Source organism: Salvelinus fontinalis, chromosome 4 (genome assembly GCF_029448725.1).
Source record: "Salvelinus fontinalis isolate EN_2023a chromosome 4, ASM2944872v1, whole genome shotgun sequence".
Classification (NCBI taxonomy): domain Eukaryota; kingdom Metazoa; phylum Chordata; class Actinopteri; order Salmoniformes; family Salmonidae; genus Salvelinus; species Salvelinus fontinalis.
The window spans coordinates 39,821,857-39,834,192 of NC_074668.1; the positions used below are offsets into that span (position 1 = coordinate 39,821,857).

At 41.6% G+C, this 12,336-nt stretch overlaps 1 protein-coding gene across 7 annotated transcripts in view; it reads right to left on the bottom strand.

Moving 5' to 3' along the window:
* Nucleotides 1–12,336, bottom strand: part of LOC129853761 (zinc finger matrin-type protein 4-like) — a 257,716-nt gene that overhangs the window by 139,070 nt on the left and 106,310 nt on the right. For all 7 annotated transcript variants that reach the window (XM_055920138.1, XM_055920135.1, XM_055920136.1 and 4 more), the window contains one exon: nt 10,692–10,913. In XM_055920138.1, coding sequence (XP_055776113.1) covers nt 10,692–10,913 — 222 coding nt within the window. The remainder of the gene's footprint in view (nt 1–10,691; nt 10,914–12,336) is intronic.

Here is a 12,336-nt window from a genome sequence, read left to right on the forward strand (position 1 = left end):
CTGGCTAGGGGGCAAATTATACACTTTGGAGCGATATAGTCATATTCACTGATGCAATCATATCTAGGGCTGAGGCGGTCAAGAAATGTTGTCAGCCGGTGATTGTCAAGCAAATAACTGCCAGTCTCACGGTAATTGACTAATAATTCTGGCTTCTCCTGGCTTCCCACAAAACCTACAAGCCACAGATGCATACCTTTGGAACATCTACATTTTAAAAAGTATAATAAATCAATATAATATAGCCTACACCATCAAAATAAATCCATTATTTATTTTTGTCTATTTCCGAAGAACAGAATAGCATACTCTGACATTATGTTAGGCCTTGATCTGGCTATGCCAAATGGCTGTGGGATACACTAGTTCATTTAGCAGACAAGATTTGCTTAGAATTCCGTGGCATTATTTTATATTATTTTATAGTATGAAGAATACAATTGAACATAGCTGAATAAAATAGGAAGGATATTTTCTCCAACCGATTTCAGAGGGAGTGTGCACATTCTGTGTTGAGTGGTTAACAAAGAAACAGGTCCTCCTATACACTTAATTTAGTTATTTATGCAACTTTAGTTGTGATACAAATGTTGGGCTGTATGTTTAGGTGTTTAATACATTCTAAGGCTGCATGATGCGACTCTAATGATGATTTGAAAAAAGTTGCATGAAAGGAATGAGCTCTGCTTTGTTTCTTGCACAGGCTGCACACACTTCATCAGTCTCTCACTCACAATTTGATAAGCACTTGATAATTTTCTCACCAGGCCTCGAATTTCCCGATGGCATCCCCCTTGTGTGGCCGTAGTGCCCTTGGGCTGAATATAATTATTATAATTCCCTTCTGCCGGCTGCCAATCGCCGTGCTCTGAAGCACCTCTCACTCACATACTGTATATCTCAATTCTTATTAGCCAATGCCCGTCACGTGATTGTGTCCTTCTCACAGGCATCTCAGCTGTAAAGTAGGCTACAAGTGAAGACAGACACCAGGGACACAACTGTGCATGTCCGTCTTATCGAATTCTGAAGCACATATTGAAGATGTTAGAAGAAGTGTCCACATTTACTATTCATCAGCCAACAAGATAAGTAGACCTAACGAACAACAAAAGCACTAGCCTACGTCAATCCACTAACCCCCATTGTACAAAAGTTAACCTATTATAAATAAATATTCCAAACATACTTTGGGACTGTTGTGGGATGCGACAGATCCTAAATTAATACAACCACTCAAAAAAACGTTTTAAAAGCAATGAGGCTGATGCAACAGATCAGAACATTTGGCTAGAAATGTTGATAAACTATTAGGCTATTTCTTCACATCATAAGCGCAAAAATGCGAACACGGCTGTAGACTATAAGCACAAATGTTCCAAAATACAATCAATTAGCAGGAAAACACTGTTTTCAAAAGTGACCACAAATGTGATTATGCATGTGATGATTTATTATAAAGGTGCCTTTTTTTGTGGTGAAAATTATCTTCCTCAAACTTGAAAGTCACGCGCCGCCTATGTCAATTAGGCTCTACACCGATTATAAAGCGGATTAATTCTAAGATGTTATTTGGCCTCTTTAGGTGTGATACAAACTTTTTTTAAACATTTAGGCCTATGGTCTAGGCTACATGAGGTGTACGACTATGATTTTAAAAATTCGAGAGACAAAAAGGCATGTGCTGTTTCTTGCCTTACTGCACAAGCTGGGCATCATTCACAAGTGATATAACATCATTCACAATTGATAATATTGTCACCCATCAGACTATTTGTAATTTAATCTTGTCTTTACATATACAAAAAAATATATGTGTGGAAATAGTTTTGACTTAAAATTGACCATTATCATGCACCTGTCTCGGATCAGGGGCAGGGGGAAAAATACATGCAATCTATGCACTTAAATAGAGAATGGAGGACACATTTTCCTTTGTTCATTTTCATGCCTGCCAGGTAGGCTATACTCCTGTCGTAAAGCGACAAGTAATGTGCTTAATATTAGGAAAGTTGAGAAGTAAATATAGTAGGACTAGCCTTTAGAAAGCTGATGGGATCCTCTCTTTTAAATAGAGCCCATCAAAACTATGTTTTCTCACACTATTGCGTAGCCTTTCGAAATGTTGCGCATCATGAGCTCTTGTGCTCTTATGAAGTGTTTTATTTGATTTTTGATGACATTTACATTGACGTCAGAGTGATTAGAGGGACAATAGAGTGCTGAGTACCAGGCAGTTAGCAAGTTTGGTAGGTTACTAATGACCATCAGCAGCATCGGAGCTTGGAGAAGCCTAGTTACCATGACGTGGAATTTGACTGCAGTCATGACTCGTGACCACCGGTGTGGCGGTAATATCGTCACCGTAACAGCCCTAATCATATCAGATTGCATTAGATCTGCATGCAGCTGAGAGAATGTGCTTTAGTCTTTATTCCTTATTTTGGATCCCCATTAGCTGATGCCATGACGAGAGCTAGTCTTCCTGGGGTCCAACTCGGTCTTAACTTAACGTGCTCAATGAAAGTTTGCTAGAAGCCATTTGCAGTGTGTGCTCTGTTAGGATATGTTGCTTGTTAAAGATCATTCAAAAAGGCACTCGCACATCTGACCTATATTTGCTCCAGGTGCATAATAACAAGGAAATAACAAGAAAGAAAAGAGAAACCCGCACACTGCTCTTCCTAGTATTACTGTTCTTTATTAAGCTTTACGTATCGGCCTCAAGGCCTTCGTCAGAGATTTGGTTTGAGTGTTTGTAATTTGCACCCATTTGTAGACATTGTTCCACCCACATCCATTCAGTACATCGAAATAGGGTTGGAATCAAGGAAAATACAAATGTGTTAACAAATATAACAATGTTCATTTAAAAAATATTCAAATAAAGTGTGTATATAAAACGTATTAAAAACATCTGTAAAACCACAACGAGGACATCAATCTACAGTAGCAGGTACATTTTCATAAATCATTGGGTACAGTGCAGGATAAAAACGTCATAAAAAAATAAAAATAAAAATCCAGTGGAGGATGCTGAGGGGAGGTCAGCTTATGATAATGGCTGGAATGGAGTTTAATGGCTGGAGTGAATGGAATGGTATCAAATCAAATCAAATTGTATTTGTCACATGCTCCAAATACAACAGGTGTAGGTAGACCTTACAATGAAATGCTTACAAGCCCTTAATAACCAACAATGTAGTTTTAAGAAAATACAGTTGAAGTCTGAAGTTTACATTCACTTAGGTTGGCGTCATTAAAACTCGTTTTTCAACCAATCCACAAATGTCTTGTTAACAAACTATAGTTTTGGCAAGTCGGTTAGGACATCTACTTTATGCACGACACAAGTCATTTTTCCAACAATTGTTTACAGACAGATTATTTAACTTATAATTCACTGTATCACAATTCCAGTAGGTCAGAAGTTTACATACACTGAGTTGACTGTGCCTTTTAACAGCTTGGAAAAGTCCAGAAAATGATGTAATAGATTTAGAAGCTTCTGATAGGCTAATTGACATAATTTGAGTCAATTGGAGGTGTACTTGTGGATGTATTTCAAGGCCTACCTTCAAACTCAGTGCCTCTTTGCTTGACATCATGGGAAAATAAAAATAAATCAGCCAAGACCTCAGAAAAAGAATGGTAGACCTCCACAAGTTTGGTTCATCCTTGGGAGCAATTTCCAAACACCTGAAGGTATCATGTTTATCTGTACAAACAATAGTACGCAAGTATAAACACCATGGGACCACGCAGCCGTCATACCGCTCAGGAAGGAGACGCGTTCTGTCTCCTAGAGATGAACGTACTTTGGTGTGAAAAGTGCAAATCAATCCCAGTACAACAGCGAAGGACCTTGTGAAGATGCTGGAGCAAACAGGTACAAAAGTATCTATATCCACAGTAAAACGAGTCCTATATCAACATAACCTGAAAGGCCACTCAGCAAAGAAGAATCCACTGCTCCAAAACCGCCATAAAAAAGCAAGACTACAGTTTGCAACTGGACATGGGGAAAAAGATCGTACTTTTTGGAGAAATGTCCTCTGGTCTGATGAAACTGTTTCGCCATAATGACCATCGTTATGTTTGTAAGAAAAAGGGGGAGGCTTGCAAGCCGAAGAACACCATCCCAACCGTGAAGCACAGAGGTGGCAGCATGGTGCACTTCACTGGTGCACTTCACTTCACTGGTGCACTTCACAAAATAGATGGTATCATGAGGTAGGAAAATTATGTGGATATATTGAAGCAACATCTCAAGACATCAGTCAGGAAGTTAAAGCTTGTTTGCAAATGGGTCTTCCAAATGGACAATGACCCCAAGCATACATCCAAAGTTGTGGCAAAATGGCTTATGGACAACAAAGTCAAGGTATTGGAGTGGCCATCACAAAGCCCTGACCTCAATCCTATAGAACATTTGTAGGCAGGACTGAAAAAGCATGTGCGAGCAAGGAGGCCTACAAACCTGACTCAGTTATACCAGCTCTGTCAGGAGGAATGGGCGAAAATTCACCCAACTTATTGTGGGAAGCTTGTAAAAGGCTACCGGAAAGGTTTGACCCAAGTTAAACAATTTAAAGGTAATGCTACCAAATACTAATTGAGTGTAAGTAAGCTTCTGACGCACTGGGAAAGTGATAAAATAGCAGTGTGCAGGTTTGTCTTATCTTTTTTAAAGAATATTAAAAACATAACAAACTTCAAGTACAAATGAATCAAGTGAGTGCTGGCCCCTATTTTTCATTTTGATGAGTATTGTTTCTATGACAGACAAAGCTAAGGGCCCAGCATCACCATGATAAACCAGTCCAGTCCTCCTTTCTGCTCAGTAAGCAGTTCTGTTATAGACTAAGCAAACGAGACATAGAGAAGATTAAATCTCCTTACACAGTGTTAGTTACAACAAAATGGTCTGGGTTGCAGTGCAGTCTCAGGATGTGTCTGAAATAGTACCCCTATTCCCTAAATAGTGCACTACTTTTATGGGCCCTGTTCAAAAGTGGTGCACCAAAATAGGGGATAGGGTGCCATTTGGGACACACACAGACTCAGTGACATGATGAGTGTGGATGGAGGGAGAGAAAAAAAGATAGAAGATAAAAGCAAGAGCAATTCTATGTGTGTCATCAGTCCACAGCGTTAGCAAGCTTACACTGAGGAAGCCCCCAGGAGAACTGCCATTATCTGCCTGTGCACTGGAAAGAAGAAAATGACACACTCTCCTCTTCTCGCGTTCTCTTGTTATAAATGACTGCAGTGCTCCAGTCTAGATAGAACAATGTCTCTCAGACTCAGTCAGTGGTCCAACACTTCGGGCACAGAATCTCACAGCAACAAACACTATTATATTCAGATTGAATGTAGCTAATGCACCTCCTCCGTAACCCAAAGCTTTTTAAACATTGTAGATGATAACAGTAAGAATGATAAGGAAGAAGTCGTTCTTTCTTAGAAGGAAAATAATAACTTATATGTACAATCTATATTTATGTTTTAGATTATAATAATAACAATAGGAAAAGTTGTTGCTCTTTTACCAGGGAAACCTGTTCTGGAATGCGACTCGCACTGTTCATCATCTTCTGTATCTTCCAAAAAGGACTTCATAAAGAAAAAGAGCACCATGGGCATTCCCTAAAATAGACTGCAAGAATTCAGGGGGAAATTTGCCAATTGTACATCATGAACTAACTGGAATAGGTTGGACTGTCTTGGATCTTGTTTATATTTTCCCTAAAATACTTTAATTGAATAATGGAGGTGATGTGTATTTTGTCCCAAATGGCACCCTATTCCCTATATAGTGCACTACTTTCAACCAGGGCCCATACGTCTCTGGTCAAAAGCAGTGCACTATATAGGGAATAGGGTGCCATTTGGGACGCACATTGAGTCAATAGGTTCTACCTGGTCAAGTCCTCTAAAGGTTAAATCCTTGACGTTATACAATCAATACGCTGATGTCCTATACAGTCAAGTTTACACTCCACGCCGTACAGCACAATCAGATAACATAAGTCCCTATGGTATAGACCACTGTGAGGTACTGTATGCAGGTATAGTTATTCCTTTCAGCTCCTAGTGGAGCAGAGGGCCTCGTATGCAGGTATAGCTAGCTATGAAAGATACAGATTACACAAACTCCTCTGCTATAGCCTAGACCACTTTATGTTGCTGTATAGTGTTTACAGGTAGCTAGCTATGAAACATGTACACACATCCTTTAGAAAAGGGGTGGGCAACATTGATGGGTAAAACATTTTAGTGGCCCCACTCTTGGAAGCGGAGAGAATGTTTTTACGTTTTAAAGCAAGTTTGCTGCAATTCTACACATTTTGCCATGAGAAGATTTTGCACTTTTATAACAAATTTGCTGTAATTCTACACATTTTTCCATAGGGTGGAGATGAACGTTTGCCATTTTTTAATATTATATCTGAGTGAGACTGACTAACAAAATCAATGGCGGACCCACAGCATGTAATTCGACCATCATAACAAGTTTAGATAGCTGGCCGCAAAACTAACTTATCAATCTAAAACATGTTAGCTGACATGGGCTAATTGACCTACTATCAGTGACGTACATAACATGAGAAAAACTTCTGATGCACAACCAATTTCCGAAATTGCACCTTGTGTATTCTACTATTCTAACTCGCAACAGTATTTTTTTGGTTGGGGGGGATTAATCCCTGCTTTAGAGGCAGGCAGTGCAGTAGCTAGCGTAGCTCTACAAAGCCCCATGAAGTCTCAGCTCTGTAGGGAAATCTGAAACCCAGAGCACATGGCTGAACCCAGAGGATCATAGAGTGAGGTTAGTAGGGTTTAGGATGGGTAACAAACAGAGGGTGAAATGGGAGCACAGATGGAGGAGTGTGGGAGGTGGGCAGGTCCTCTCCTGGAGGGTCCTCCAATACAGTACACAGCACAGAGTACTAATGGGCTGGTCAAAAGTAGTGCACTATAAAGGGAATAAGGTGCCATTTGGGACATAGAATATACACGGCAGAATGCTCTCACACACTCCCTTCTCAGAAACAACACCACTACTGTGCTGTATAACCACCGACCAATGTACAGGAATCTCTCAAATGAAAATCACCTCTCAATAGGTATTCAAGGAATATTTCATCACCTGCTTGAAAACCTTCAGTCAGAACCACCAGATATCCATCTACAGCTGTTTGTTTAATAGCCATCCAACATCAGAGAACACCGTGCGCAAGAACAGGACAAAAACGAAGAAAGACTGAGAAAAATAAATAAATAAATCAAATAGAAGTGCTATTTCATTCGGCGGCAGGCCGGGGTCACAGAGACAGGGAGAAAAGAGGAAATAGTAGAGGTGCTCTAGGTAGTAACTCTTTGTGTGAAAGATAGGCCTGCCAGCACAGCTCTGCAGTCCTATGAATTAAGCAGCCCAGCCTATCCCTGCCCGCTGCACTGTGCCCTGGCTGCCCCTGCTCCCCCTTCCCTCTCCATCCCCATCCACACAATGCTAGTCCTGCCTGTTAGGATGATTTGCCACTTCATTACTAATTGATAATCGCCGGAGAGAAACGCTCATTAGACTGTGAGTGCTGAATACTGCATCTCCATGCTGCCATTTCCAGCCACCCATAATGACTATAGTGACGTTGGCGAAACGCTCTGGCTTTGAGTTATGGCTCATCTATTTCACAGAGAATAGGCAAGTCCTCAGTCCGTAAGCGGAGCCTGTCTGGGAGGAAGCATTCAAGAGATATTCAGGGGCGGGACCGTCTGAAAAACGAGCACTGTTTTAGGGGAAGTACGAGGCATTATACTTAACTTGAAACGATCACGCAGTTCAAAGTGTCGAGTCGGCAAAGACTCAAGTTAACATCAAGCGTGAATATTCATGAATCTCCATCAATAACTTTAAATGACCCAAAACAGGGCATAATACATGATGACAAAGTACTATTTTGGTGCTTTTCCATTGGGACTTACCCCCACACCAGTGGGCCGCCAGTGTTTTATGTTAATGTATGTCTAGTGTTATTGTGTTTCTGTCAGGAGAGTGACTCTAAAGACTTGTGGCGAGCAGAACCAACAACCTCTGCATCATTCAGGACTGTTGGTTTGTGAGAAGGTGTTCAAGTTCACACCTAGACATTGTTATGTAAAGGCTAGCTGATAAGTACCCAGAGCGTGGCCTTGGCTCCCAGTTAGAGCAGGTTTGCCGGAGCCATGGCCCAGTGAGATACGGGTGCCAACCCGCATTAGATAGAAAACGGAAAGTCTGAGCTTTTGGGTAAAACACTGGGGTAAATCATCAAAGGAAATGTGGCACATGTGAAACATGGAATACAATTGTAAGAAGTGTGTACATTCCTCCTCATACTCATGCATCTCAGTGATTGGACAAAACAGTGCATTTTACATTTAGGTCAGTTAGTCAGTGCATTCAACTAAGGTAGCTAAGACAACAACAGATCACAGTCATTGCAAGTAAAACCTTCCTAAAAAAAATGCAGCTATCCCTGAGAAGGTGCAGGTGAAGCCTCCCAATTCAATGCTGGCAATGCAGAGCCCATCAACCAGCCCTAAGTAGAAATAACCAGCCTGGGAGTTAGGAGTAGGACTTAGACTAGGCTTTATCTTCAAATCAGATGTGACTGGTCAGCACGGTGCCTCCCCGTTCGTCCCTTACAAAGCAGAGCCAACCAACCAGCCATAAGTATCAACCAGGCCTAGAGTACATCTCCAATCAGATGTGACTGAAGAGACATACAGTACATCTCACTGATTGGATGGCACAGTGCAGGTCCCCGGCAACGCAGAGCCAACCTAAATAAGACCAGGAGTGAAGGAGGCTAAGCTACATCTCCAATCAGACATGACCAAAGAGACATCCCACATTATGTCTGCTCATGCACTACTTAACTTTACAACCCTCTGGGTCTCACAGCACTGCAGCAGTCTGCTGGAATAATATTCTGTAATTGTTATTGACATATTGTGGGTAGGAGACAATAAGAGAGAAAGAGAGCACCATTCCCCCTCCCCACTCCAAACTTAACAGCCCGAAATAGGCTTGTCGTGTCCTGGTACTTAAGAGACGCTGAGCCTCTCCACTGTAGCTCTCTCTGGTTGGCGTAGAAGCAGACACTAGCCAAGTCAAGAGGGATGCATGCAACACAGCCAGAGAAATAGAAGTCTCACATTAACATCAGAGGATAGTGGACCTCCTTAGGATAATAACTGATAACTGATAATGCCATACTAAAGACCGTAACAAATGCCATGAAGTGTACAAATGAATGTATATTACATATTGACCCCATCTTGACATATGCTGTGCTATCTCAAGATATGGGTATCACAAATGGTGAGTCAGTTTTTCCAAAAGTAGTTTTGCATTAAATTTAGCTGATACTGATATATTATCGATTACACGAGGAATACAAAACTGAAAAGTTCATTTGTGTCTTGTATTTCCCCTAGGCCTACTTCCAAGGCTTTAAACATCTCATACTGCACATACAGTAGTGTACATGCATATTTCTTCATACTGGATGAACTCTAGTAGACAGTAGGGCTGGGAATCGCCAGGGACCTCACAATACGATATTATCACAAGACTTATCACGATACTTAGGTGCTATCTGTATTACGATTTGATAATACGATTTTTTTTGCACTTCAATGATCCAAAAATATTGCTCACCAAATGTCTGCTGCAGAGGGACAAGAGCGAGTCATGAGAAAACGAGTTTTGATAAATTATGGAAATAAAAGAGCTGAAAACAAATTGGCTCCCAATTTAATTTGATTTAATTATTCTTTTGTAATTTTTACCCCCTTTTCTCCCCAATTTTGTGATTAAGATCCTCTCTCATCACTGCAACTCCCCAACAGGCTCGGAAGAGGCGAAGGTCGAGTCATCCGTCCTACGAAACACGACCTGTCAAGCCGCCCTTCTACACCCGCTCGCTTAACCCGGAAGCCATCTGCACCAATGTTTTGGAGGAAATACTGTTCAACTTTGACGACCAAAGTCAGGGTGGAGGAACGTGATGATTCAAGTATAGCCCCCCCGGCCAAACCCTCCCCTAACCAGGACGATGCTGGGCCAATTGTTTGCCGCCCTTTGGGACTCCCGGTCACGGCCGGTGATTGAACCCCAGGCTGAAATGATGCCGCAACACTGCGATGCAGTGCCTTAGACCTCTGTGCCACACAGGAGACCCGGCTCCCTATTTAAAAATAAGATGGAGAACAAGCTATGAAGGAAAAATACTGGAGTTTTGGTGCAGATACAGCCAAATAGCACACGAATAATACTGCAAAATTGTCAAAACGATACGATACGATATATCGTCAAAGATAATATCCGATATGTAACTGTCTCGATTTTTCCCCCTATCACTAGCAGACAGTGTGCTATCTTCTTACATAACACCTTGTCATCTCTTCCTGTGTTATTTCCTATAACAATGTTACTACACATACACTTATATAATGTTACTACACACAGAGGCAACAGTAACTAACAATCCTGGCTGTTATGGAGTAGGGGTGAGGGGAGGAGGCAGTGAGCTGCATGGTTATCTGTGCTAGGTGTGTGTGTGTGTACGCATGTGTGAGAGAGAGAGAGACTCTGCCAGGTTATCTGGTCTGCCTCAGGCCTTCACTGTTCTGTGCTGTACCTTTCATCTCTCCCATGTCCAGGGTCTTGCCCAGCTGTTCCAGGAGGTCGGCGCGAGCCGCGTTCTTCTTGTGCTTCTTGCCGTCGTAGTGCTGCTGAGCCATGCCCGGATTGTTGAACCAGGCGTTGCATAGCTGGCAGTAGCGGTCCGAGTCCCTGCGCTGCCGAGGAGAGGTCACTGGGGTCGTTTCTGGGGAGCTTTTCACCGGACTGGGCGGAGCCTCTGATTGGACAGATAAAACAGGAAACACAAACAGGGGAGTTCACATCAACATTGCTGTGCTGTTTGACAACACTCTCTCGACCAAAACAGACTGATGTGTTTTTTGTTGTTGTTGATCCGTCAGCTAAAAAAAGGCTTAGGAACAAAACAAAGGTTGGTAAAGGAACACGCTTTCTTGCCAGGAGGCAAAATGTGAGGCATGAAATGAGAGCTGATCACTTTGGCTCTGGCTATTCCTATTCGACCCCCACCAATAACAAGCTGTTAACTCCATCCCAAGCATGAAGAAGAAATCCTAAATCAAACTTGGCAACTGGAAAAAAATACCCTGCTCTACTTAATGTTGACTTCTTGTGTACAATGTGCCTTCATGCATGGATGCAACCATTAACCCTGAACAAACATCAGATCGCGCAGCGCTACATTCCGACATAGGATTTCGCTATCAAGTCAACCAGTTTTAACACTTGGCCCACCCTTCATAAGTGAACATTTACAAAAGTCCCGTTATAAAGCATCAGATCACATTACGGACCACTGTGAGGCAGTCAGCATCTCCAAGTGGCATCTCTCGTGAGCGTCATGGCCAGTCAGGACAGAGTTGCAGCGCAGAAACACAAATGTCAGCACCATGTTCTTTAGCCCCGCTGTTAATAATGATATGCTACAGTATAGCAATTCATGCTCATCTTCAAGTCAGAACTTTTACAGTGAAGACTGGCAGGCCATGGATATGTACACTGCAGTATAGAACTGGTAGCATTCCTATAGAATATTAGCTTAAAAAAGTAGCACTCAAAGACCCCTTTGATATTATAAACTACCAGCTGTTTAAATATAGTATCAGGAAGTTAAAAACTGGGGCACTGAAAACAATAGAAAAGGTGGTGTAGGAAAAAGCTTTTGATCTGGAGGGGCTACAATCGCACTGTTATATTTCTCACTGTTTTGTCACTTCTAGGCCTTAAAGAAACATATGAGTTGATAACAAAGCCCTTGCTTTAGACAGCATATGATTCAGGCAATTAACTGCTGCAGCAGAAAAGGGGATGACAGCATGGAATTAAGTGGCTGTAGGAGTTGAAAATCAAAGAGTGTGAAATGTATATCATTTGTGGGGGATGATAATGATGATGATGTTAGTAGAGCCGGGGAACAAAGGAGAACCACAAAACATATTAATTTCAAGAAGAGATATCATTTTCAGAAACATGGCAAAGCATTTTCCCTCTTTTCTTTTAGTGTTACTCAAACAGACATGCTGATTCCTAACATATATTGTCTCTAATTGTGTCTTTCAGCTTCCTTTCACATAATCTAAGAGAAGTGCGTCCCTCGTGTATTGGGATTCTAGTTTCTCCTTTTAGGGAAACTGAAACACCCCCCTGCTTACGTACATTTGAATGCTTGGAATGTTTTGTTC